At 42.9% G+C, this 24,848-nt stretch overlaps 1 protein-coding gene across 1 annotated transcript in view; it reads right to left on the bottom strand.

Annotated features, from left to right (window-relative positions):
* Nucleotides 1–24,848, bottom strand: part of LOC138444253 (neurexin-3) — an 819,713-nt gene that overhangs the window by 375,912 nt on the left and 418,953 nt on the right. Inside the window, exons 6-8 of the mRNA XM_069597533.1 lie at nucleotides 17,257–17,558; nucleotides 12,964–13,008; nucleotides 10,970–11,131 (exon numbers count right to left, since the gene is read on the bottom strand). Of these exons, the coding sequence (XP_069453634.1) occupies nucleotides 10,970–11,131; nucleotides 12,964–13,008; nucleotides 17,257–17,558 (509 nt within the window). The remainder of the gene's footprint in view (nucleotides 1–10,969; nucleotides 11,132–12,963; nucleotides 13,009–17,256; nucleotides 17,559–24,848) is intronic.

Raw genomic sequence — 24,848 nt, 5'->3', positions numbered from 1 at the left:
TGAATTAAATGACCTCTCTCTCCTCTGAAGTGAAGCCTCTAAATAGAAGTGCAAGGCCATTCCCTAGAGTGGGGTTAGCCACAGAATTACCAACCTTTTCCTGAAAAGCCTTTTCTTTTCCTTCTTCACCAAGTCTCTCGACTGAGTTGGTAGAGATGTTGGTAGGAGTCCAGAAAGCAACAGTGTTTAGATCTCAGCCCCAAGCCTTGCTAAATGAGGGACCCTGGACCAAGCATCCATCATCTTTACAATCAAATTAGCAACGAGAACAGAATCCACCTCAGAAGTTTGTTGTGAGGATTAAATTAGGAAATATATACACAGCACTTAACCACAAAGGCCCGTACTTCACAGGCACCCACACTGTTAAGTGCTCATTAACTGTTATTCTTTATTGTTATTATGATTATAATTGCTGTGGTTATAATGGTTATGGAGATGATGCCCGGGAAGGTCTGAGCAAAGAGAAATATTTCTAAGTGACTAATAAGTGATGACAGTGGCTGGGAACCTCAAATCCTACCACAAGGGCAACCCTGAGTCTCTGTGGGACATGGGTAGTCAACTGCTTTGGAGATTAATCAGGAAAGTCTTCAGTCAATCTGGTCTAATTAGTCTCATTCTATTCAGAAGGCTCACTTTCTATAGAGCTATAGGATCTTATGTGAGTTTAGGGGATTTTTAAAATATTTTTCAGTAATTGCATTACTGAGATATGACTGACATTTAACACTGTATAAGCTTAAGATGTACAATATAATAATTGGATACACATATTGTCATGATGAGTGAAGAAAGTCAGACATAAAAGGACAAATATCATGAGATCATTTATATGCGCAATCTAAAAATAATAGTAAAAATGAACCTATTTATAAAACAGAAATAGAGTCACAGATGTAGAAACTAAACTTATAGGTACCGAGGGGGAAAATGTCTTGACTCTTTGTGACCCCATGGACTATACAGTCCATAGAATTCTCCAGGCCAGAATATTTCCCTTCTCCAGGGGATCTTCCCAACCCAGGGATCGAACGCAGGTCTCCTGCATTGCAGGTTGGATTCTTTACCAGCTGAGCCACAAGGGGAGCCCACCAAGGGGGAAAATGGGGAATCAACTGGAGTATTGGGATTGACATATAAACATTACTACATATAAAACAGATAAGTAATAAGAGCCTACTGTATAACACAGGGAACTCTACACAATACTCAATACAGGTCATCACAGTGGCCTAAAGGGACTAGAATCTAAAAATTAGTGGCTATATATATATATGTATATAGAATCTTATGTTTAGAAGGAAGCTAGAAAAATCAAGACTGGCTACTCATTTGGTGCTTTGCTTGCATGCCTTGAGTCAGAGAGAAAACATTATTTTAAAAGTAGCTTTGACTAGCTCTCATTGAAATGATTGCCTTATATTTAGTACCAGCTTCCACTCACTTGCCCTAATGCTTCTGCCTAAGGATATATGAACCACATTTAAATCCACATCCATAAGACAGTCAAGTATGAAGACAGCTGTCAACCCATGGGCTCAGGCATCCTTCCCTCAGGTTAAGTGTTTCTGGATCCATCAGTCAACTCATTTTGATGTCAGACTCTTGAGTACACTGGTATCTTTTTCATAGCTCAGCTCTAAACATACTCTAATCTGTCAATTAGTCAGCTAAACGTTTAAGTCCTTATCATCCGGAACTCCAGAGAAATATTCCCAGTAACCACATCGTCACACAGTGTTGATCACGATGATGCTGATAAATGCAACTTACCCAACATTCTCTGTATGCCAGACATGGTGCTAAGGATTTTACAGTTATTATCTCAGTCAATACTTACAAGAACCCTATCAAGTAGGTATATTCTCCCCACTCAAAAAGTAAGTAAAGTACAAAGAGGGTTAGGGAACTTGCCTGGCATGCCACAGTGGGAACAGAACTCTAGCTACAAAGTCTACTCTCTCAGCCAATCAATTATACTATAGAACCAAAATCTCTTTTGTCTTCACACCTTTATTAATTCAGTCTCAGAACATATAGGCACATAACTTCTATCCTTCCAGCTCCGTGCCACTTGCACAGTTGAGGAGCATTCTCTCCTACCTTCCCTCAAGCTCCCAATATAAATGCTGAGTGAGAAAACCAATGGACATTCACCAGAATCTTCCATGTGAGACCCATTCACCAGGATTCGGCTGTGTATTTCAAGAGTTACTCCTTTACTGAATAGCTCTTCTATCCAATCCCTTTTCCCATCTTGTTGATGAGGATATCACAAAGTGTATTGTCAAATGCCTTGCTGATATTTAGTAATGCTAGGTCCACAGTACTTTTCTGAGCTTTAAGCATAGCATCAATTTTGAATAATGTTTGTGAATTTAGCCTTATGTGGTTTGTTTTTAGTGAATTACTACAGTTCTCTTTTTTTTTCTTCTGTGGACTCATAGCTTCTGTTCATTAGGAAATTCAAAATCTTCCTTGGATACCACTGAAGCTCATAAGCCCATAGCGTGCAGGATATACACTTTTTCCATCTTTCGTCACTAGGAACCTCCTCCATTCTCTACAGTTTCTCAAAAACTATCAACTGGATTTCAAAAATCTTACTTTCAAATTCTCTCTGTATCATTCATCTAAGCCAAGAGAGTTAAATTAATGCACGGCAATTAGGTGCTACTTAACAAGCTCTGATATTAAATTTCCTAACTTAATCTTCTCCTGGCCAAAGACCTATTTTCTTATCAGAGAAGACAGGGGTAAAATAGGAGTAAGGAATTCTTTCACATCACTTAGAGGTCTGTTGCAAATGATAAAAAATCTAGCTCAGGCTGGTTTAGACAAAAGAGGAACGTGTTCAACGATGGCTGGAAAGTCAGGGATGGTCTAGGTGGAACAATGTTTGATCCGGGGTCTCAAAAATGACACCAGAACCTAGTTTCTCCCCACCTTTTAGCTCTGCTTTTCTCCATTCTAGCTTCATTTTTAGTCCCAATGGGGTGGCAAGATGGTAGCCAGAAGCTCAAATTCTATACCATCCCAAGTTGGAGCTCAAAAGAAGGAGAAGTACTTCCCTACAAGACACAAAGTCCTGAAACTGAATATCTGTCCCTGATACAAACTGGGTTAGGTGTCCAGCTACGAACAAAATAACTCCAGCCAGAGGAATGGAAGTTCCTGACGGCCTGGGAGCTCACATGCTCACCAAGGCAGCCAGGAAGGAATCGATGACATTAAATCGCTGGACTGAACATAAGGGAGAATAAAAATCAAGAAAACAGTCATTGAAATAAGGGAAAATGAGTATCAGGTCTCTTAAAAAATGTTTTTCATATCTTAGTTCTCACCAATAGCCCATCAATCATAAGGAGCAAACCATTCTTTAACATGTTCTCCTAGCATTAACTGAAGAGCCTCTCCCTGTTTGTTAACAGCACTGCAGTAGTGAGTATTGGAAGGCTCACCCTCCGGATACTCTTTCTCAGCCTCTCACTGCTTTCTTACAGCCACCCTGGGCTAAGTGCTCACACCTTGCTCCTCTGTGACATAAGCCCCACATTCACCATGAATCCCTAGTAGCCCAGGGTTTCAGCTCCTCCTCTGTGACACTGTATGCCATTCTCTCCCCTGCCTGTTTCAGCTCCTGGTAATCCAGAGATTAATCTCTTTTCAGTGAATGTGAAAGTCACTCAGTTGTGTCTGACTCTTTGTGACTGCATGGACTATACAGTCCATGGAATTCTCCAGGCCAGAAAGTGGGTAGCCTGTCCCTTCTCCAGGGGATCTTCCCAACCCAGGGATTGAACCCTGGTTTCCTGCATTGCAGGCAGATTATTTACCAGCTGAGCCACCAGAGAAGCCCAAGAATACTGGAATGGGTAGCCTATCCCTTCTCCAGAGGATCTTCTCAACCCAGGAATCAAATGGGGGTCTCCTGCAATGCAGGCAGATTCTTTACCAACTGGGCTATCAGGGAAGCCCTAATTCAAGAAGATCCAATTTATTCTCTTTTTTTAAAAAAGCTTTCATTCTTTTTTCTTAATGCATTTATTGATTACTTCTGGCTGCACTTGGTCTTCCTTGGTGGGCACGGCTTTCTCTAGTTGCTGCGAGAGGGGGCTACTCTTCTTTGCGGTGTGTGGGCTCTAGGTGTGGGCTCAGTACGTGTGGCACACGGGCTTAGTTGCCCCGCAGCGCGTGAGATCTTCCCGGACCAGGAATCGAAGCCACGTCTCCTGCATCGGCAGGCAGATTTGTCCACTGAACCACTGGAGAAGTCCACAACTTTCTTTCTTTTTTTTTTTTCTTTTTCACAACTTTCATTCTTACACTGAATCACATGACATTGTCAACATTTGACTTTTTAACCCAGGAAAACGGCAGTTTCTATGGTCAACCCAACAGAAAGCTCCTGAGACAGTGTCTCTTCCTTCGTGTCCTCCTCTGCTGCTTTCTTCCAGTTTCCCAGATTCTGACTCACGTCTCTATTTCTTTCTCCCTTGTTGGAATCTTGTTCCTCTCGGTCTCCTTTTTGTTATCGGCCCTTCCATTCTGCCAAAGCCTTCTTTCCTCCAAACCTATACCCTTCTTTTCTGCATATCCTCCTAACAGGAAGGAAATAAATTCTGTGTCGCTATCCAATTTGTCTTTCTACGTTAGAAGGGCTCCATAGTAGGGTATGTTTGGTGTGACAGTGATAACAATCCTCATTTGACAGATCAAGACATGGGTGTCCACAGAGGAGTTATGGCTTTCCAGTCAGTACCAGAAATGGACCTGGTGGCCAAGTTCTAATTCAGTTGCTCTTTTTATTAAAGTAATTGGACTCTCCCATCTTCTGCTGTCTTTTTTGTTATTATTATTAGTTGCAGAAACAGCAAAGAGCAGCAAGTGATTCCTTAAACAGATGAGTTTGGTTTCATTTAATAACATAAACAGTTACACCGGCATTTTCACAGTGCTCTACAGTTTACTAAGCACTTCCATTTTTTACCACATTTGCCCCCCCCCCCATGTAAAAATGCCTGAATTATCTGAAAAAAATGCCTGAATTATTATCTGACTGGGAGCAGTCGAGTAGCATGCTGAGAGTCTTGCAGCTGGTAATGAGCAAGTCTAGGCAAGACTCAAAACCTGGATTTGTGCTTCCTAAAGCCAACCCTCCTCTCATTTCCCAACCTCTTCTGACTCTAGGGAAAAGGGAATTTTTAGGCCCAATGCCATGGCCTAAATTTACCTGGTTATGGACAGAATGAGTTAGCATCACCTGAGAAATCATGAAAGATACCAAAACAAGAGATTGAGAAGCATAAAGTTAAGGAAAAATGAGAATGGGGCAGGGGGAAAGGTATAGGAAGTAAAAAGAGGACAATACAAAAGAAAAACCAGAAGAAAAATTGTGATCAAATAATAGATAGCAGCAAAAGATAGTGAGACTAGATAAAATAAGTATATTCTTTTTTCAAAAGCAACAACAAACACATTATCCCAAAGCCCGCAGGTGCTAGCAATTCAAATAAACGTATAGCAATTAACAGAATTAACACCGCCTTAAATAGCTTGGCTCACCAGATGTGGACTCCTATCAGGGTTCTATAAAATGTAAAGTTATTACAGATTAAACCATTAATCATCTGTTCAGAGACTATCTCTGGCTGCAAAATCCCATTCAGGTTTAAATGGCTAATAATCACAAAGGGATGTGGAATGTAATGTGCACAATGACGGTCTACCCAATCCTTTTTCCTTTAAATATGTGTTAACTTTTCCCCATTTGCCTGCTTTCCTTCCTCCCCACTAGAGATGCCATCAGAAAGGAGAAGTGAGCTAGACTGGCTGATCTCAGAGGGTTCAGCACTGCATGAGCTTCCCCTTGGGCAATAGAGAGGCAAGTGGAGAAGCAATATACCAGTGCAGAGGTAACAGCTTGAGGATGGGGTAGAAAGGACCAGATCCCGCAACACAGGAGGAAAGTGTGATGGGCGTGAGTTGGCCCCCTGGTCCTGATGATAGAGACGCTGACCCTGAAACTCAGCACTGAACTTAGCTTTCCTCTCCTGCCCTGGGCTTCATCCTACAAGAGCTCAGGAATGCCAAGGATGGAGGAAAGAGTAAACATATGTCCTGACAGGGAAGATCCCTGGAAAATGAAATGGGAGTCCGAAGGAAGCACTTTTCTGCAGAAACCTGAAGATCCAGAGACGCACTCTCCTCACCCAGGGCTAAAGCCAACGGACTAGCCTTCTGACTGCTCCTCAGGACCCTGGGAGAGAAAGACAAATCGAGCAGAAGCAGCAGATGGACTAACCAGTTCTCAGGGAATGTAAAGTCTGATGGGCAACCTGCCAGTCCATGTCCTTCTATTACTTCAGATCCTCCCATGGCTCCCCATTACCTAAACTCCGAGGGTAGAGCATGACTCAGCCCCTAACTAACTCTGCCGATACTTCGTCAAAACTCCAGATCTTGTATTTTGTTCCTGGACATTGGCAAACCGTCTGCAAGTTCCTCGCCCATACACCATGATCTGCTCTGTCACTTGGCCCTTGCTCATGCTGTCCCAGCAATCCAGAGCATCAGTGTTTCCCTGTTCATTTCTGTTTGTCTTCAAGCTTCTTCTTGGGCATCATCACCTCCAGAGTTTTCCTGAACCCCGTGATATTCTAAGTTCTTCTCAGCAGCCCCACTGCACCTGGGAATGCCTCTTTTTGTGCATTAAATGCTTTTTCTTGAAAATATATCTGTGTGTCCCCCACTAACTGTGAGGTCCCCTAAGGCAAGGATTCTGATGCATCTTTGTATCTTAGCATATCCTTGGCATACTGTAGGTTTTCAGCCTATGCCTATGGATCCAAAATTCAGATTTTAGAGCTCCATGAGGTCTGCTCATTAATTAACTTACTCATTCTAGATATGCTTATTGAATGCATAATTTTAAGCCAAGAACTCTTCTAGGTGTTTAGTGAAACATCTGTGAACAGATGAGGCCTCTGTCCTCATGGAGCTCACATTTCAATGGAAGGGAGATTGACAGGTGTCAAATAAATTTCGAAAGGCAACAGACTAGGTAAAGACTGAGTGTGGGTGAGATGGACGATCCCTATTTCAGTGAAAAGAAGAGAATTTTAGTAAGGCAAACCTCAGAATAAAGTCGTTCTCCCCCCAAACGGTGACTTGGTAATATGGGAAATACAGATACTGCGTGTGCTAATGAATATTCACTTGTGCTTACATTTATATTCACAAACTGTTTTTATAAGAATCATTACATAATCCTTAATTATTGTAGAAAAACATCATTGTATATTTATGTATGGTTTCACTTGTACATACATTATCCCATTCGTTCTTAAGAACACAACAGACGTCTTACTATCTCCATTTTATGGCTTAGGAAACTGAGGCTCAATTAAGATCAGTGGCTTACTCCAGGCCATACAGGCAGTAAGAAAGCTGGAATTCCTAACCAGGTTTTCTGATTTTTAAACTTGGCATTCTTTTCACTTATACTATGATGCCTCCTCAAAATCTTTTCAATCCTGTTCTTCCCAGAAGGGGTGCCAACGTATTTCTTTTAGCCATGCTGGGCTTTCCTATGTAACACTTATCTCATATCAGATAGCTGGCAGGTTGCTGAAAGATTCGACTATTGCCATGCCAGGATGTTCTTTAATGATTTCAAGAAAGTCGCATAGTCAAGTGTGCCTAAGAGCATTTATCTAAAGATTTTTGTTTGTTTGTTTTTTTCTTTACTTACAAACATCTGATTTCATTTAGCAAATATTTATTGAGAGCCCACTAGGTGCTAAGAACCATTCTAGGAGCTGGGGACACGGCAAGAACAAAAGTAAGACAGACACATTAAAACACAAAAACACGAAGAGGAACAAGTATGGATTTTGTGATGTTTAAGTGGATACAAACCTTGAATTGATAACTAGGATGTGCCAAGTAGCACGCAATAATTGGATTACGTCATGCTTTTACACTGGTATCAAATTAGAAGCTGTGCACACAGGTGAAATCCACAGATGCTTTGACCCAAGTGTGGAGCCAGAACTTAACCTTGAGTAAAGTAACTGTAGTTCCAAAGATAAAAACAACTTTGTGCTACAAACTATCAATGGTCCAAAAGATATGGCAACCCACTCCAGTGTTCTTGCCTGGAGAATCCCAGGGATGGGGGAGCCTGGTGGGCTGCCATCTATGGGGTCGCACAGAGTCGGACACGACTGAAGCGACTTAGCAGCAGTAGCAGCAGCAGCATAGTGTCTTCCCCAGGTCCCCATTTTGAAACAAACAAAAACACATAAAAGCACCCAGCTCCTAGAACCACAAATGGCCAAAAATGACAGAAAGGGGAAGAAAGAGATATAGAAGGGAAGAAGAAATTGGAAAATAACTGGAGACTGTCCTAAAGGAAAACAGTTGGAAGTGGGTAAGTGGGATTTATCAAGGAGCAAAGTCCCAACATAGCTGGGAGCTTTTATTGTTTACTAAACTGTCGAGAAGAAATGCCAAGAACAAGAATTTACTAGACCTGCCCACAGAAAAGTGAATTTTAATAATTAAATGGAAAGAAAGAATATGCTAGGATTTCATTAGACTCAAAGTTATCTGTTTAAAACTCAGACAAATAAGAAGCCTCCCAAGTCCCTTAGAAAGACTATCTGATACATATATAAATGAGAGAGGGGGCAAAATTTTAGATTAAGTCCTAGTTTTGCTTACCAATTTCTTCACTGTTTTGGAATTCCTTGTGACTTGATCTGGCTTTAAGTTCTGCTTAGCTACTAGCTAAGATGTGCATATTTTTATTTACACATAAATAAAATATGTTATTTTTATTTCTGTCATTGACACTGGTTTTCAGAAGTATCTTTAATTTTTAAGCTATTAAGTGCTACTTTTCATAGACTTTTGAAGCTGTCTGCTCTCTACATGGAGACAGTGGTATGTATGTGTGTAAATTTCATTTACTTAAGGCTCTCCATGGATAAAAACATCAGAGATATCTTCATACTTTTATGAGGCTTGTTTCAAAATATTCAGGGGCATCCTTCTTGACTGACTGATAGATTTGCAGTTGGGAAACTGCTCCTTGTCTCAAAAAGCTTAATTGTGTTGGGGTGGGAGGGGGCGGCAGTTAAGGGGGTTGATGAGTCCTAGAGGCCACCCCTAGATGCTGTCCTGGAGAGACTCCAGGTGGTTCAGGGCTATTTCACTACATAAACCGATGCGCTCTGCACAGTACTCAAAGCCTCATTCATTCCTGAGCCACCAACAAGGAAACAGAACATACCCATCTATTTCTGATGAGAGGGCAATTCCAACGCTGTGTAATTTAACAGTGTTTAAGACTCTTTCAAGGTTCATTAGTCACTGAGAAGTTTGTACCTTTATCCTATTCAAATGGGAGTAAATCCCAGGGAAGAAGCATGCTGTCCACCACAATTCCGACAGGAATGACCTGTGTGGTCCCCGTGGTCAGCAGAAGGCTAGATCATGTCCAGCAGAGAGGAGAACACACTATGAGTTCTCCCCTGTCATTTTTCCTTCAGACCAAGAACAATACGCAGCTGTACTTGGATTTTCCCCTCCTTTGTCACGTTTGTCTTACCCCTTCCTCTCAATGTACATACACATGGTTTATTGCAGCAAGGCCCAGCTCAAACATCATTTCTTCTCCAATGCTGACTCCCACCTAGAATGTATCTGCTTCCTCTACTCAGTTAGAGCATTTCATCTGTGGCACTGCACACACAGTGTCCTGAACTGTAACTGTTTCCTTAGAAGTTTCATCTCCTTTCCCACATTATAAATTCCTCAAATATGCAGATCATGGTTTACAAAAAGCCTTTATATTTAGTTATAGCCAAAAAACAAAGGTACCCAATGATGATTATTTGATAAGTGCATCCATTCAATGCATACTTATTATGGACTTGCTCTATGCCACGCATGACAGACGCAACTCCTGTCTAGACACAGCTCACAGCTGAGTGGCATGAGTGAATCCATGCATGATGCTGTCTCATACATGACTAATATGCAACCAATTTCAAGTAACCAGAATAAGAATGAAACATGTGCCCCGAGAGGAGATTTATAACATGTCACAAGGGATCTTTATTTACAAGAAAGAACACTGTTAGCTTCTCAAGGAATTTCCCCAGGGGCATGGTATAGATATCTTAGGCAACCAAGCTTAGCTTAGATTAAGCAAAAAAAGTGCAGTGCGCTGTGCTGATGACACTGTTTGCTGAAAGAATCCAGCAAATCAAGTCTGATTCCTTTTGCCTCAACAATTGACCTTAGAGATTGAACTTACACTCGACTCAAGCTCCCTTGCTCTCAGACAGAGGTCTCAACATATCAGCTACAATAGTAATAAATGAGTAATGTCAAAACCCCACTGCTTTCTCACAGCTAGCTAGCTCTCCAGGAGGAAAAAAAAAAGGAAAAACCAGTTTTCTGGGCCTTAATATTACATTCTGAGAATTTTTCTTCATCTCAAATAATGAGACTCTTGGGAACACCAAGCTCAGCAAAGGTAAAGCAATACATATGTTATGTTTTAGACAAGACACACAACTGTAAATGGAGCCACTTTTAGCTAAGGCTTCCTGATTTGCCGAGTCGAAAGTACAAAATCAAACTTCACACAGGTCTATATCCTTCTGACTTCAAAATCCTTTCATCTGAGTTATTTAAATTCATTTATGAAACACAGCTACCTGTGGGGATCAGGTGATTCATTAGATAGATGAGCATACAGAATCACAGGGTATTTAAGTGGCAAACCCATGGTCCTGTAACCGGTCCAAGCTGGGATCAAAACCCGGAGCCTCCACTTCCAAGTCCAGAGTCTTTTCTGCTACAACTTTTGACCTCATAGATCAGAGGACAGATTGAGTCATTGAACCAGAAATTTCATTTGTGCTTAGACAGTCAGAATGGGTGAACTCACCTCTTTAAGGCAGCCCATGAAGTTGTTGCTGACGGGGGAGCCTGGCAAGTCAGCGGTACTTGGGCTTCCTCCCACGTAGAAGAAGTCATCTGAGCCCAGCATGGTGTAGTCCTCTTGAGTGTAGCCTGTCGTGGTAAGGATCCCATCCACAGAGATGGTCACCTGGTGGAGGGACACAGGGACAAAAGAAATCCCAACAATGACCTTAAGGTCCTTTCACAATCCGGGGGCTTGCCCTACCTGTGGCATCACTTTCATTAAGATTTGGGTGAGGTATTCTTTCTAATTTTGGTTTGATTTTGATATGTGCAGCCAAGTTCCATTTTCTGGTCTGCCTCCCTGTGGCCCAAGCCTCCGGCGTTTGCCTATAGACTCCCGGGAGAGTTTCTCAGAACTGCCAAGCTGAGCGGCTCGCTCTGCCCAATGCCCTCTTCAGTCAGGCTAGAAAATGGAACGATCCTCAGACGACATCACTTGTCTCGGTTCATTGGTAGAATGATGGCTTATTTTTGAATGACTGTAATTTACGGTGGCCGTGAGAAACAGCGACGGAGACGTTAGACGATGGGGTTTGTGAGGGGGTTGGCCTTTGGTTGTTGATGGGTTTTGTTTCTTTTTTTCTTTTCTTTTTCTTTTTTTAAAATTTGTTTCCTTTTGGGCTCACACCACACTGACAAACATGCATTCAGGGAGGGAAGGAAAAGGGTCTTGAGTTTGATGAGTCATGGGTGATACATGCTGTGGACTACCCAGGACATCAACCCCTGTCCTCCCTTGACTGCCATCACCACCACCCAGGGAAGAAATGACCCAAACCAAAAAGGCATTGCTAACAAAAAGAAAGGAATGATGAGGCAGAAGAGCCAAATAAATAAATCATAATGCCCACCAGAAAGAAATAGCACCCACACACCCAACATCCATGAAAGGAGCAGAGGGCGCAGAGAAAAGATGAGGCCCCAAAGCGTGCACACACCATTCGCTGACACACCCATGCGGAACTTATCTGGAGCCAAGAGAGAAGGCAGAAGAACAGAAGGGAGGGGCGTGGGACCGGGTGCAGAGAACGAAAGGAAAGAACCAAAATCCGCTTCACACCTACATGCACTAAATCAACCGGAAAACAAGATGGAAGTGAGGAAAGAAAACACACTCAGCACCAAAGGGTCATCTTTCCCGTGCCTGCCACCTCCCTTACTAACAAAAAGAAAAGAAAAAGTCCAAACCCAACCCCAAAATACATGAAGGATGAGAGGAGAACAAAGAAGGGTGGAGACAAAAAAAAAGACAGAGAGAGAGAAAAGAAAGTGGTGTAGGCTTGATGACTGGTAGGTTGTTAGTGGCGAGGAGGAAAATGAGGAGACAGGTTCTGATGCTAATGGGGAATTCACGAGACAGGAACATGCCATGCAGAGTTTGTATGGAGCACACAATTGGCGGAGCTCCCTTTGGCCGAGGTGGGAAGTAAGGAGCAAGAAGGGAAAGGAAGAACACAGGAAGCAGAGTACTTTCCTCCCCAGATCACCTGTGGCAGCCACGGCCACACAAAAGGGAAAGAAAAAAGGGGGATTCAGGAGTTTGGAGGTTGGGGGGAGGAAGAAGAGGGGGTAGGAAGACACGGAGAGAAGAAAGTCCTCACCAGAAATCTCAGTTGCCCCTAGTCTGTAACTTAGAAGTTGCAAAATAAGAAAACAAAATGAATTTAGCTAAACAAAGAATATTTCTTTAAAAAAAACTTTTTTTTTAGGAAAAAAAAAAAATAGTGGAGAAAAGGAAACTGTCCCGACCAAAGTCATCCAAATGTTGTCAGGACAGGTGCGTCCCCTTCCATTTTCTTTTTAAAGAAAAAGAAAGGCTTGTATTTCATTCAACACCACCAACAAAAAATTTTTAAAAAGAAACAAGTCTAAAGAGGATAAAAGGGGGGTTTGGGGAGGAAAAGGGGGGCAACACACGGCAAACCCAAAAAAAGAGACAATAAGAATGATATCTACCAGACAATGTAGTTTGTTTACCATAGCGTGTCCGATGCCTGAGTGCTTTGCGGAAAAGGGGGAAGAAAGGAAATTAAAAAATTGTGAACAGAACGATTGTTAATTAAAAAAACTAAAAACAAAGATGAGTCGTTAGGGTGTTAGTACATTAGTCGGTTAGTAAAATGACACATTGCATGAATGATCTTGGGTTAGTTTTTCAAAAAAAAGGCACCCAACACAGAAAAAGAGAGTGGGGGAAGACAATGAGACCAGGACTCTATGGAAAACCTTGGCGCCCGGCTCGCAGCCAGGCAAGGAGCTGCAGCCCACCTTGTCGTCCGAAACTCCCCGCTTCTCCAAACCACCACCAGATCGGACCTCACCCAGGTCGAAATTAGCATCATACTTACTTTCCAAGGGCTCTTCTGAATGAACACTGCCCCCACGCCCTTCCCACCCTCAGCACATATACAATCCACCTCTCCTGAAAGAAAAGACCCCCAAAGTTTATCATTGAACTTCGGTAAATCGATAAATAGAGCTGAAATACCCGTCCTTTGGGGATTTTTTATTTTTCACATCTGACTCTGACTACATGCATAGACGATCATGACTTTCTCCAAGAACAAAAAGAGCTTAGAATGTTTCCAGTTCACATCGGGCAGATGAAGGCCACATAATGTAGCTCACTCTGCGTTTCCAGAGGTAAATTAAAGATCCACAACTGCCTTGACTTGGGGTGCCTTTGTGAGGCAGGAGGGGAACTTTCTTCTCTTTCCTGCCCTCTTGGGTTAGAGTAACTGTGTCGTTAGAATGTGTCAAAATAGTTCGAGTCTTCATCATTATCCAGCGATGCCATTATTTGGTGTATTCTGCTGGAATGCCTACTGTTGGCATCGTGCTGCCCTCATTCTTCTTAGGAATGTCTTTCAAGCTTTGAAGCAATTTCTTGCATGGGTAGCAGAGAGGACTGGCAGGTTAAACGTGATTACAGAAGCCCTATGATTAGTCTCTTCTTCACAGCTTTCAAATGTTAAATTGCCAGTGCACCCTGAGCTGGGAAGCTGGAGCAGATAAAGGTGGGTAACTCAGTTTTATGCTTGAGGTTTGATTAAAGTGGCATATCGAGGTCAAGCAAGTCCTGTGATGGTCATGACCTTGGACTCAAGGTCATGGACCAAAAACCAAACCAAAGCAAAAAAAAACCCCACAAAAACTCCTTACTACCTTGGGTGCTAATCCTGGTGATGGTTTGGAACAAATAATCCATATTCTCTTCATTACTCAGAACCCTCAATCAAGTACCTGAATTTGGCCCTGCACTAAGTCGCTTTAGTTGTCTCCAACTCCTTGCAACCCTATGGACTGTAGCCTGGCAGGCTCCTCTGTCCATGGGGTTCTCCAGGCAAGAATACTGGAGTGGGTTGCCATTTCGTCCTTCAGGGGATCTTCCCAGGGATCAAATCTTCATCCCTTATATCTCCTGTACTGGTTGGCGGGTTCTTCACTACTAGGGACCACCTGGGAAGCCCGAATTTGGCCCTGACTTAACCTAAAAGCTACTGAGCAAACAACACTTTCACTGACTGACTTTAGCCCCAAAGCAGAACCACGAGTAGATGACCAAGAAGGAAGAATGGGAAAAAGCTCTGCTCCATTTGGTAAGGAAATTCCAGTAAAATTTCCTCAGGTCAACCTTTACCACATAAGCCATTCACCCTTACAAAAAAAGCAGATATGGCTGCCATCAGCTTATCAAATATTCATGAAGTGATTACGTTTAATTGAAATAGACGAGGGCTTCCCACTCCTTCAAACGTATCCTAGGGAACTCAAAAAGTTGTTATAAGTGTATTTTATGGGAAAAATAATCATCTGAGGTGACTCAGGGTTGAAAGGATTCTATTTGCAAAGTCAACTCTGCTTTTCTGAAGTATTTCCTCTTTCAATAAATTGCATTTGGATGCAAAATTCAGTCCAAATTTCAGCGAGGTCTGAATTTAGGTGCACTTTATCAAAAAGATTCATGCTCCCTCTGCCAAGAAATGCCCCCAACACCCTCCAGCCTCACTAGCCTTGTCTTGAGAGCTCTTCTTAGCTGCATCCTTAAGGACAGACAGAGGCAATCACCTTCGGACAGAACGCTCGGCCTGTAAATCATGTGCGTGTCCCAGCGAGAGTCTAGCACCCAGACCACAGATGAGCTCATAACCCTCCTTGAACATAAGGTGCTTTGCATATTTAGCCACCACACATGGCTGGGGAGGGTTGTAATCAACATCTCGCAAATGGAAATTGGAGTGGGAAGGTTAAATGGCTTGTCCAAGGGCACAGAGTAGAGCTGGGGCTCAGAACTTGGAAGAGAAACCCTCCAGCATGGCTTTCCTCTGCTTATTAAGACTCAAAGAGCACAACCCATATTTGAATCACAGTCTGGTCTGTCCCCATTTCAGTGTAAAGGACTGAATTAAGGCCCAACTCTATTTGAGAGAAGTGTTTTTAGTAGAAATGAAAGTGAGCCTTTTCTGGCTATTTGAAATCATTCTAGAATGGCAAGGAAGCATGCGGGGTGGGAGAGAGATATAGAAGCAGAGCAGCTGGTGAGAAATACAACCGGATTCTGTTGCCCAGGACAGGAAAATCTCCCCCTCCACTGACTGATGCCAGAAGGGCATTACTGTGTACCGGCCAGTGGAAACCAACAATAGGTCCTATTTCACTTTTTGGTCTAGTCTCTGCAACTCAAACATTTCAAGCCCTTATATGTCAGCGAATGGACATTTCACTTGGGCTCTCTTGGCAGCTGAGAGGGTCTCCCCTGTAAGTGCAGGTGGGGAACGATGAGAGAAAATGTCAGCAATAGAATTCTTTGGCCTTGCAGGAGAAATATAAAATGGTAATTCAAAAATATTTGATCTGTGTGTATTAGGATGTCTGGGGACTCTTATGATTTGGCAGCTGCACCATAGATAAAATAAAATAGCCAACTTGGGGCTTCCCTGACATGCTTAAGTGTGGAAATGGGTGTTTCAAAAATTGTATGTTTCTGCTGTGGGTGGGCCTTCTCCATTTATTTAGCGTTATAAAGGAGTTACACTTTTATCAAACAGAAAATATATGCAAATACCTGTCACTTCTTATGCCTTCATGTTTACAGAAGGCATTAAATCAATCATACTGCAGAAGAAAATTTGATAAGCACCTTCTTGAAATTTACATAATGCTTTCTGATTAATAAAGGATGAATGCTGTCCAACTGGGTTTAATTACAAATTCACAAGAAGGAAAAACAGAACCTGGAAAAGGCAGCCTCAGGACAGACCTTGACTTTTACTGGAAGTGATTTTAATCTTTTCCTGATGTGGGCTGGTGAAATATTATTATTGTTGCTGTCATTTTATTATTATTAGTTATGAACAGTAAACAACTTCACTTGGCTATGGTTTTCTGAGAGTTTTGTCACCTGACGGAGTTGCCTGCTTAGCATCAGCAAGCGATGGGAGTTCTCAAGCACGTACAGAACCAGGAAAGGCTGCTCCAAAGTTGACTTTTTAATGTGGGTCCTTCCACTTTCCAGGCCTCCTAGTCAACTGAAGAGTCTCGGAGGTAGAGAAAGGGGCAATAAAGTAGCAGCAAGGAACAGAGAAACAAAGGAATTCAGAAAGATTCCAGCTAATTCCCTCCAAGGCTAGAGGTTAACACAACAACCAAAAGAATAAATTAAAGAATAAAAATATTGGTGAATTACTTTACAACATTGTAAAGTAATTAACCTATAATTAAAATATATAAATTTATATGAAAAAAATATTGGTGAGGGGCTGGTAAATCAAAAGGAAGAGAAAAAGAAAATCTTTCTCTGGAAGAAATTAAAATTATGGCATCGTGGCAATGGCTAACTTACTTAAAAAACAAAACATACATTCAAAGAAAGAGGAAAATCTACCAAGCTATAGAAATAAAACGCTATCCCTAACTGAATTTAACAATAATACAAGGTACAAATGTAATCAAGAAGATGATAAAAAAAAAGAAAGCAGAATAAAAGAAAAGTATTTGTAACTATTATTATCTATACAACTGAATTTTTTTTCTTAAATAACAAGCACACATGGAGAATTGAAGTAAGAGGAGAAACATACTTTAATCGTTATCCTTGTGAAATTGTAAAGGCTGGGAGAAAGCTTGGCAAATGCACACCCATATGGTACCTCTACCCTTCTCCATGGACCCTAACCCATCACCTACTTCACGCTCCCTCCCCAGCCCCCTAAGAGGAGCCTCCGGGCACTCTCTGCCCTCAGCCATTACCTGCCGGAGGTTGCGTGTCACTTTGACATCATGCCAGGCGTTGTCATTGAATTTTCCATTCACTGGCTCCACAATGGCCTCAAAGGCCCCGGACCCCAGGTTAATGACCAAGGAGACCGCGCCATCCTTCAGAGCCAGGTTGACATAGTCAGCCGACTTGCCCGTGTGCAGGATAAGGCCATTCCGCTGCCAGGTCTTAAAGGACAGGGTGATCTCATCACTGCTGCTCTGGATCGGGTTCTGAGACAGGTCGTAGCACAGGTACTCTGAGCCTCGGAAAGTGGCCACATTCTCCTCTCGAGCTGCAGGGAAAGAAAAGGGGAGAGCGGTCAGCACTGGACTGGCAGGAGCCTGGTCTTCGCAAATACCAAAGAGGGCACGCACACCTACAGGGCACTGGCCCTGCCAGGGACCTGATGCCAGGACAACACTTCTTCCACAGGATTGTATCTAAGGACCAGGGAAACTAGCAGAGAAGCCGTGGGTTCACACAAGGGCAGAAGACTAAAACGATGATGCAGGAAGGCTTGCTGCCTTGCCTTCAAATTTTCTCAGAGAAGAAACTAAAGGGAAAATTCATGCAAAACAGTCAAGTGAAGCTTATGTTGCTTTTGCATCAATATCGGCTTTTCAATGCCTGTAAAAGGGCTGGTTTAGAATGGATAATTAACTGTTCTGACAGAGTGTTCTTTAGCTCCAGGTACCTTTTATTGACCAATAAATAAAAATCAATTACCCTGAAAGATTTGGCTCTAATTTCTATCCATCGGTAACATGGCTAAGTTTGGTTTCCATGGTACAGTCCTGCACCCAGTGGAACAGGACTGGGTTTCTAAAAAGGTTGAACCTGAGGAAATGACTGAGCAGATGAGGAAAAGGGAACAGAACGGACTTTGAGAATATGCTTTGATATCACACTAGACAGCAATGCCTCCCTTTATTCCAAGGGACCACTCCCTGAAGGTCTTTGAGGTGGCCTGGTCAGACTGTCCTATGGAACATCTCTCCATAGGACCAGGGGTCCACAGAGCCAACATGGTATCCCACTGGGACCCAGACTCTCTTTCAAGACCATATTCTAGACACTGGGGGACTATGATTTGCTACCGAAAGAGCCCCAAGTGTGTTCGCAGGGCTTGTGCTGGCCTCTTCCCTGGATCAACTTTCTGAAGGCAAATCATGCTTGCCAGTGTACATACCTCAAGGTCTGAGGACTAGCCCCGGGGACTATTTGTACAGGTCTACGCAGACCTTGGCCATGTGGGTGAAGGAACCCATGTGCATTTATACTAGACCCGTGTGATGAGCGATGGAGCTGAGAAGGGGTGAAAGCGACAGAGCCAACCAGAGGGGCAGGCTCTGCATATGCGGATATTTCCCGAAGCAGCACTCCCAGGAATCTGGAAATGCTACATGTGAACCTGACTTAACCGAGTAGTTTCGAGGATCTATTTTTAAGGCAAGAGGATAGAAAGTATTTGATTTAATTATCTGTTGATTTATAACTTAGACACTCGGCATGCACACTCCCATTTGTCCTCTTGTCAGGCAACCCCACTTAGAGTGGATGGCTTCCCTGGTGGCCCAGCAGTAAAGAATCTGCCTACCAATGCAAGAGACTAGAGTTCAATCTCTGGGTGGGGAAGATCCCCCGGAGAAGGTAATGGCCACCTGCTTCAGGATTCTTGCCTGGGAAATCCCACGGACAGAGGACCCTGGTAGGCTACAGTTCATGGGCTCATAAAGTGTGGGATACGACGTAGACACTATACAACAACTTCGTATCAGGGTTGGTCAAAAGTACCTCTCAATAAAAGGAAATGAGCGATAATACAAATTTAGATATGCAGTTTCCCTTTAAAGAGGGATAGGGTAGGGTGGGGCTACAAAGTAAAGTTGAGGAAATTCTATTTTTCCTTCTAGACCTAACCAAAGCTAATCCACCGTAACTCAGATCCTTATCAACCATCATAGCCCTTGGTAAGCTGCTTAAGGAAAAACAAATAAATATTTTCTCGAGATAATCATCACTTTCATAATGTGAAGAGATGACCACCCAATATATAGTATTAAGTTCATCATAGCATCACCACATCATTAAAATGTGAACTCAATGTCACACTCCAACGAATGAAAAAAGAGATTGTGTCCTGTATCTTCCAGAGGGCCTCAGGGATATGTACACACCTGCCCATTTCTGTTTGCACACACACTGCTATAAGCAAAAGGGACTTGTCCACCTCTAAGCGACCGTGGTGTTGCTTGCACACCTAAGCAGTGAGTACTACTCAGCACATAACCCATGCCAGATGTATTTTACCAAAATGAGACCCCCCCCCCCTCCAAAATCAGAGTAGATATTTGGCACTACATCTTTCAAACAGGTCCATCCATCCAATCCCCTAGTGCCCTACTTTCATTAGCTCTCTTCCCATTTCTGCAGAAATAGTTTTGTCAGAATTCAACTGGACAAGCTCTTTTGTACAGTAGACTGGAGGTGACCCTGATTTACAGCAAAAGATGGCAAATCAAATGCAGTTATCTCCACTAAGCTCTCTTCCTAACAATGCAAATGTGCGCACAACCAACTACTATGCCTGTCCTTGGCACCCAACATGGTGTATTGGTGGGTGTTTTCTATAAACATTTAAGTTACACCTGTGTGCCCAGTGAACCGAGATAAATGAGCAAGGAAAGGAGGGCTTGTAAAAAGAAGCCTCAATTAATCATGGAGTACCCTTCAAAGGGGAAAGGCCTGACAAAGAACAGCAAGGCCCCAGGATATTATTTAATATACTATGTGGTGCTTAATATTTTTCACATAATTAGACCAAGGAGTCTGTCAAAATAATAAATTTTAGAGCTATAAAGGATTTTAGAGATTGCCTGATTTAAAACATTCTGTATTTTATTAAAGTAGAAACTGATGACTAGGAATAAGTGAGTTGCCCAAGACCAGACAGTTTGTCCTACTCTGGGCTTCTGCTGCCTTTAAACTTTTCTCCAAATATCAGTCTCCTTTCGCCCTTCATTCTGGATTTACCACCTGCCCTTATTTTGCTGCTCAAAGGGAAGGAATGGTTCCACTGAGCCATGTGTTGCTTTACAAACCACCCCAAACCTTGAATAAACTAAGCGAGAGACCTATTCCTCCTACCCCCACGTAAATCACACTTTCTCACCAAAAGAAATGTTTCTCTTTTCCTCCTGGAAGCAGTGTATTTAAAACTAAAGAGCTCATTTTACGTAGAAGGCCACAGGAGAAAAATGACATCATTAAGAGGCCATCACAGTAAATAAATAAGAAATAAATGAGAGAAAAAACTATGCAAACCACACACATATTTATGCTAATACCCATGTAAATCCATCAATGAAAATTGTATGCATGCTTGAGAGTATATTACTTAGCAAATATCTGCTCAGTGGTAAAGAACCTGGCGAGTAAGACAGATGGGTTCAATCCCTGGATCGGGAAAATCCCCTGGAGAAGGAAATGGCAACTCACTCCAGTCTTCTTTCTTGGGAAATCCCATGGACAGTGGAGCCTGGTGGGCTAGAGACCATGAGGCCAGAAAGAGTCGGACAGGACTTAGCTATTAAACAACAACAACGATGAAAACTGCTGCAACAGTTCACAACGCTCTAACTCTCTTCCTTCAATGATGAATTTCCCCAGTTTAACCCTTTCTCTGGGCTGGATGTCACCCCAGATGTCGTGTATCTCCTTCACACGTCAGTGAAGAGTAGACCACTGAAAGCTACTCCCTGGATCGTATTCTAGATAAGCAAAATCATCATTTTTAATTCATAGGCGCCTTTCCCCTTTATCATCTCAGGAAGGAGAGGCATGAGCACTGCATGACCCAGTCTTTAAAAGAGCAAACCAGGGGCTTGCCAGGAGAAGGACTGAGGACCTGGAAGAAACTGTTCCTTTGTATACTCTCACAACTGACATTTGTCTCCTAAGAGCCCGAACTGTCTTAATTTCCTTCCAGTGGCTAAAGCTCAAGCACCTTCTTATCACCTTGAAAACCATACTAAGTTGATAGTGAATATAACTAAAGGGTGCAAACCCAAATAGTGACAAACACATTTCTAAGCCAATTCAATTCTCCAAACTCTCCATTCGAAAGATGTAATACTGCCCCCAAATCTGCTTTCTATAGTGAGTGTTTACACCGAGAAGGAGGTTGAAGAGACAATGCAGTCACCTTGCATGTATTCAGGCTAAATAGGTAGAGAAAATGAATGCAGGGGATTATGTAACACAGCATACAATAGCTTAGCATAAAGCTACAGCTTGGCAAGGGGGTAGGTGCTGAAATGGCTAATGGACTGTGTACATTCATTTAGATTCTATCACTCCAAAGTTTACAATCAATTGCATAAGTGTTAAAATAAAAATGTTACTCTCACTGCATGAAAAGCAGAGCTCGGCCCTGTATGACAACAAATCGTTTGCCCATTACTTGTAAGTGTACAATTGATTAAACACTAGATGCAATCAAGATAAGTATAACTCGAGGTTTTCAATCAGTTTGTATAGACATATAAAGCACTGATCTTTCAAATGACTTATTAATCCAAGGACTGATATATACATAGCATTAATAGGCATTTACTCAGTTCTGTTTTCTACTTTCTCCCCCCCCAAAATCCAACTACTGATTTATATATCAATAACTATTTCTCTGAGAAATTCCAAAATAGATTAAAATAGCATTTTTTTTTATTGTGGAACTTGAGAAGTGTAAAGAAATACGTATCTCTGTTGAATTGGGCCTGTAGTTACTGATGGCTTGATGTCTTAGGCTGTGAGATTAAGAAATAGGAACTGTATTCTAAAGGTCCTGAGGAACCAATGCCTAACTTTACTGACAGGATGGAGGGTCTGATTTATCCAGCTTCTGTTGGGTTGAGAGTGAACTGGAAAGAAATCACAGCTGAAGTCAGAGGGCCCAGTGAAAATAAGAAAACACATTTGAACTACTCTTCCAGGGGCTGCCTGAAACTGCTTCATCCCAAATGTTGATACAACCTAGTGGGGTCTGCATTTCACTGGATAAGAATGGAAGCAAACATTCCTAGAAGGGACAGCCTAAGGACTTGAGAGACAGAGATTCTAAAAACCTGGAGACCACAGGAAGAAGCCAAAGTTTGGCTACTTTAAATCCAAATGCAGCCATGGAAAGCCAAGGGCCAGAGGTTAAAATCTGAGGACAAGGACACAGCACTGGGCAAGAAAGGGCTCGGGTGAGAACAGGTCAAGAATGGGAAAAGTGAAAAATGAAAGTATGTCGCTCAGCCATGTTCGATTCTTTGCGATCCCACGGACTGTAGCCCACCAGGCTCCTCTGTCCATGGAATTCTCCAGGCAAGAGTACTGGAGTGAGCTGCCATTCCCTTCTCCAGGGGATCTTCCTGATCCAGGGATCAAACTCAGGTCTCCTGCATTGCAGGTGGATTATTTATCATTTGAGCCACCAGGGAAACTCAGGAATGGGTAAAGGGGGATTCTATTCACCATTTTAAATAATATTCTATATTTCCAAATGCTTTCTTAATCCTGCTTTGTATTCCTTCAACGGTCTGTGAGGTTACTTTGCTATGATTACACCAATGCAAGGAAGAGGGACACACAGCTTATATAGGTTATCCAAGGCACTTGGAAGCATTTAGAGCAGTTCCAAAACCTCAGAACTCTCAATTCTCATTCCATCACTTTTGCCACCATAGCCCACCACCACCCTCGCCAGGAATTCAAATTCCCGGAGGAGTAGGTGCGTGACCCTGTATCTGATGTCTTGCAACTGCATGAAGTCCCTTCTGTCAAAAGGAAAAACCTCCGACAATGACAGGTGAGCACCCAGGCAGCAGGGGCCCAAGCAGGGGATCCGGGAGCGGGGCCAGCTCAACTCAGAATCCCCTGTGGGAGCAGGTTGGAAAAAGCCAGACCGAGACCACACTCTTCACCCTCATCAGAAAAAGAGCCTTAGAAATAGAATGCTTAGATACCACTGAGGAGAGCCTGTTAGAATGCCAGCCCCTTTGGGGCAGCAGCTGTAACTACTGGGCCTGAGCCGAGCACCTGCTATGTTCCAGAAAAGGAAGCAGGAGCCAGCTTTCTGAGGACAGATTCCAGAGACACAGGCAAAACTGTTCTCCTCTTTTACCTGCACCCCATTGTTCACCTGGAAGGGCTTCCCTGGTGGCTCAAAGGGTAAAGCATCTGCGTGCAGTGCAGGAGACTGGGGTTCAATCCCTGGGTCAGGAAGATCCCCTGGAGAATGAAATGGCACCCCACTCCAGTATGCTTGCCTGGAAAATCCCACGGACAGAGGAGCCTGGTAGGCTACAGTCCATGGGGTCACAAAGAGTCGGACAGGACTGAGCGACCTCACTTTCACTTGTGTTCACCGAAGCAGTGTTTACAAGAGTCAAGACAAGCATGCAACCTAGGTGTCCACTGACAGAGGAATAGGTGACTATGAGATACACAGATATGCAATGGAATATTATGCAGCCATTAAAAGGATAAAATAATGTCATTTTCAGAAACATGGGTGGACTTAGAGAGTGCCATACTGAGTAAACTAAGTCAGACAGAGGAGGAGGAGAAATATTGCATGGCATCCCTTATATGTGGAATCTAAAATGAAATTATACAAACCAACTTACAAAACAGAAACAGACTCACAGTGATTGCTGAGGGGTAGGGGAAGGATGGGGAAAATGGATAGTTAGGGAGTTTGGGATGAACAGGTACACACTGCTGTATTTTAATATGGATAACCAACAAGGTCCTACTGTATAGACATGGAACTCTGCTCAGTGGTATGTGGTAGCCTGGACGACAGGAGGGGAGTTTTGGGGGAAGAATGGATACAGATATATGTATGTCTGAGTCCCTTTGCTGTTCACCTGAAACTATCGCAACATTATTTATCGGCTGCACCCCAAAATAAAATAAAAGGTTTTTTTTTTTTAAAAAAAAAAAACCCTGCTCTCATCTTTTTGAATTCTTCATCCTTCAATAGGCCTCTGCAGCAGCCTGGTACTTTATTCTGCAGTCATGCAAAGATAACCCCAGCTGGCCATCCCAGCCTGGCCCACCCTGGAGCTAATGAGCCACAAAACACAATATGAGCTACTGCTGCCCTCCCTGGCAGACAAAGGGAGGTGGTCCTGAGGCTGACATGCTGACTCCGTTCCTCTGATCCACAGATTCAGCAGGGTTTTGTCCCTCCTCCGTGGGTGCAGTTGCAATGAGAGGTGTCAGGGTCTTATGTTGAAAACTAACACATCATGCAATTCTACTACCCAGGCGAAGAAGCCCTGAGGAGGATGGGAGAGGCAGGAGCCCAAGGCAGGGGGGTACAGAAACCAGAAATAAACTCCTTGAGAAGGCCACGATTCCACAACCATTCTACTCGTTACTATAGGGGCTGCATCTCCACTCCATCTGAAAGTCTCCCTGAGGGAAAATGCCCGTCTGAGTCATTTGCTGGCAAAGGAACAAGTTAAGGTGGATGGGTGTGAGTCTATTCACACACAATTCTGTTTTCCATGCAACCTGCTAAGCATCCAAC

The sequence above is a fragment of the Ovis canadensis genome, chromosome 7 (assembly GCF_042477335.2).
Source record: "Ovis canadensis isolate MfBH-ARS-UI-01 breed Bighorn chromosome 7, ARS-UI_OviCan_v2, whole genome shotgun sequence".
In the NCBI taxonomy this organism is placed as follows: domain Eukaryota; kingdom Metazoa; phylum Chordata; class Mammalia; order Artiodactyla; family Bovidae; genus Ovis; species Ovis canadensis.
This window is presented reverse-complemented; position numbering and strand designations above follow the sequence as displayed.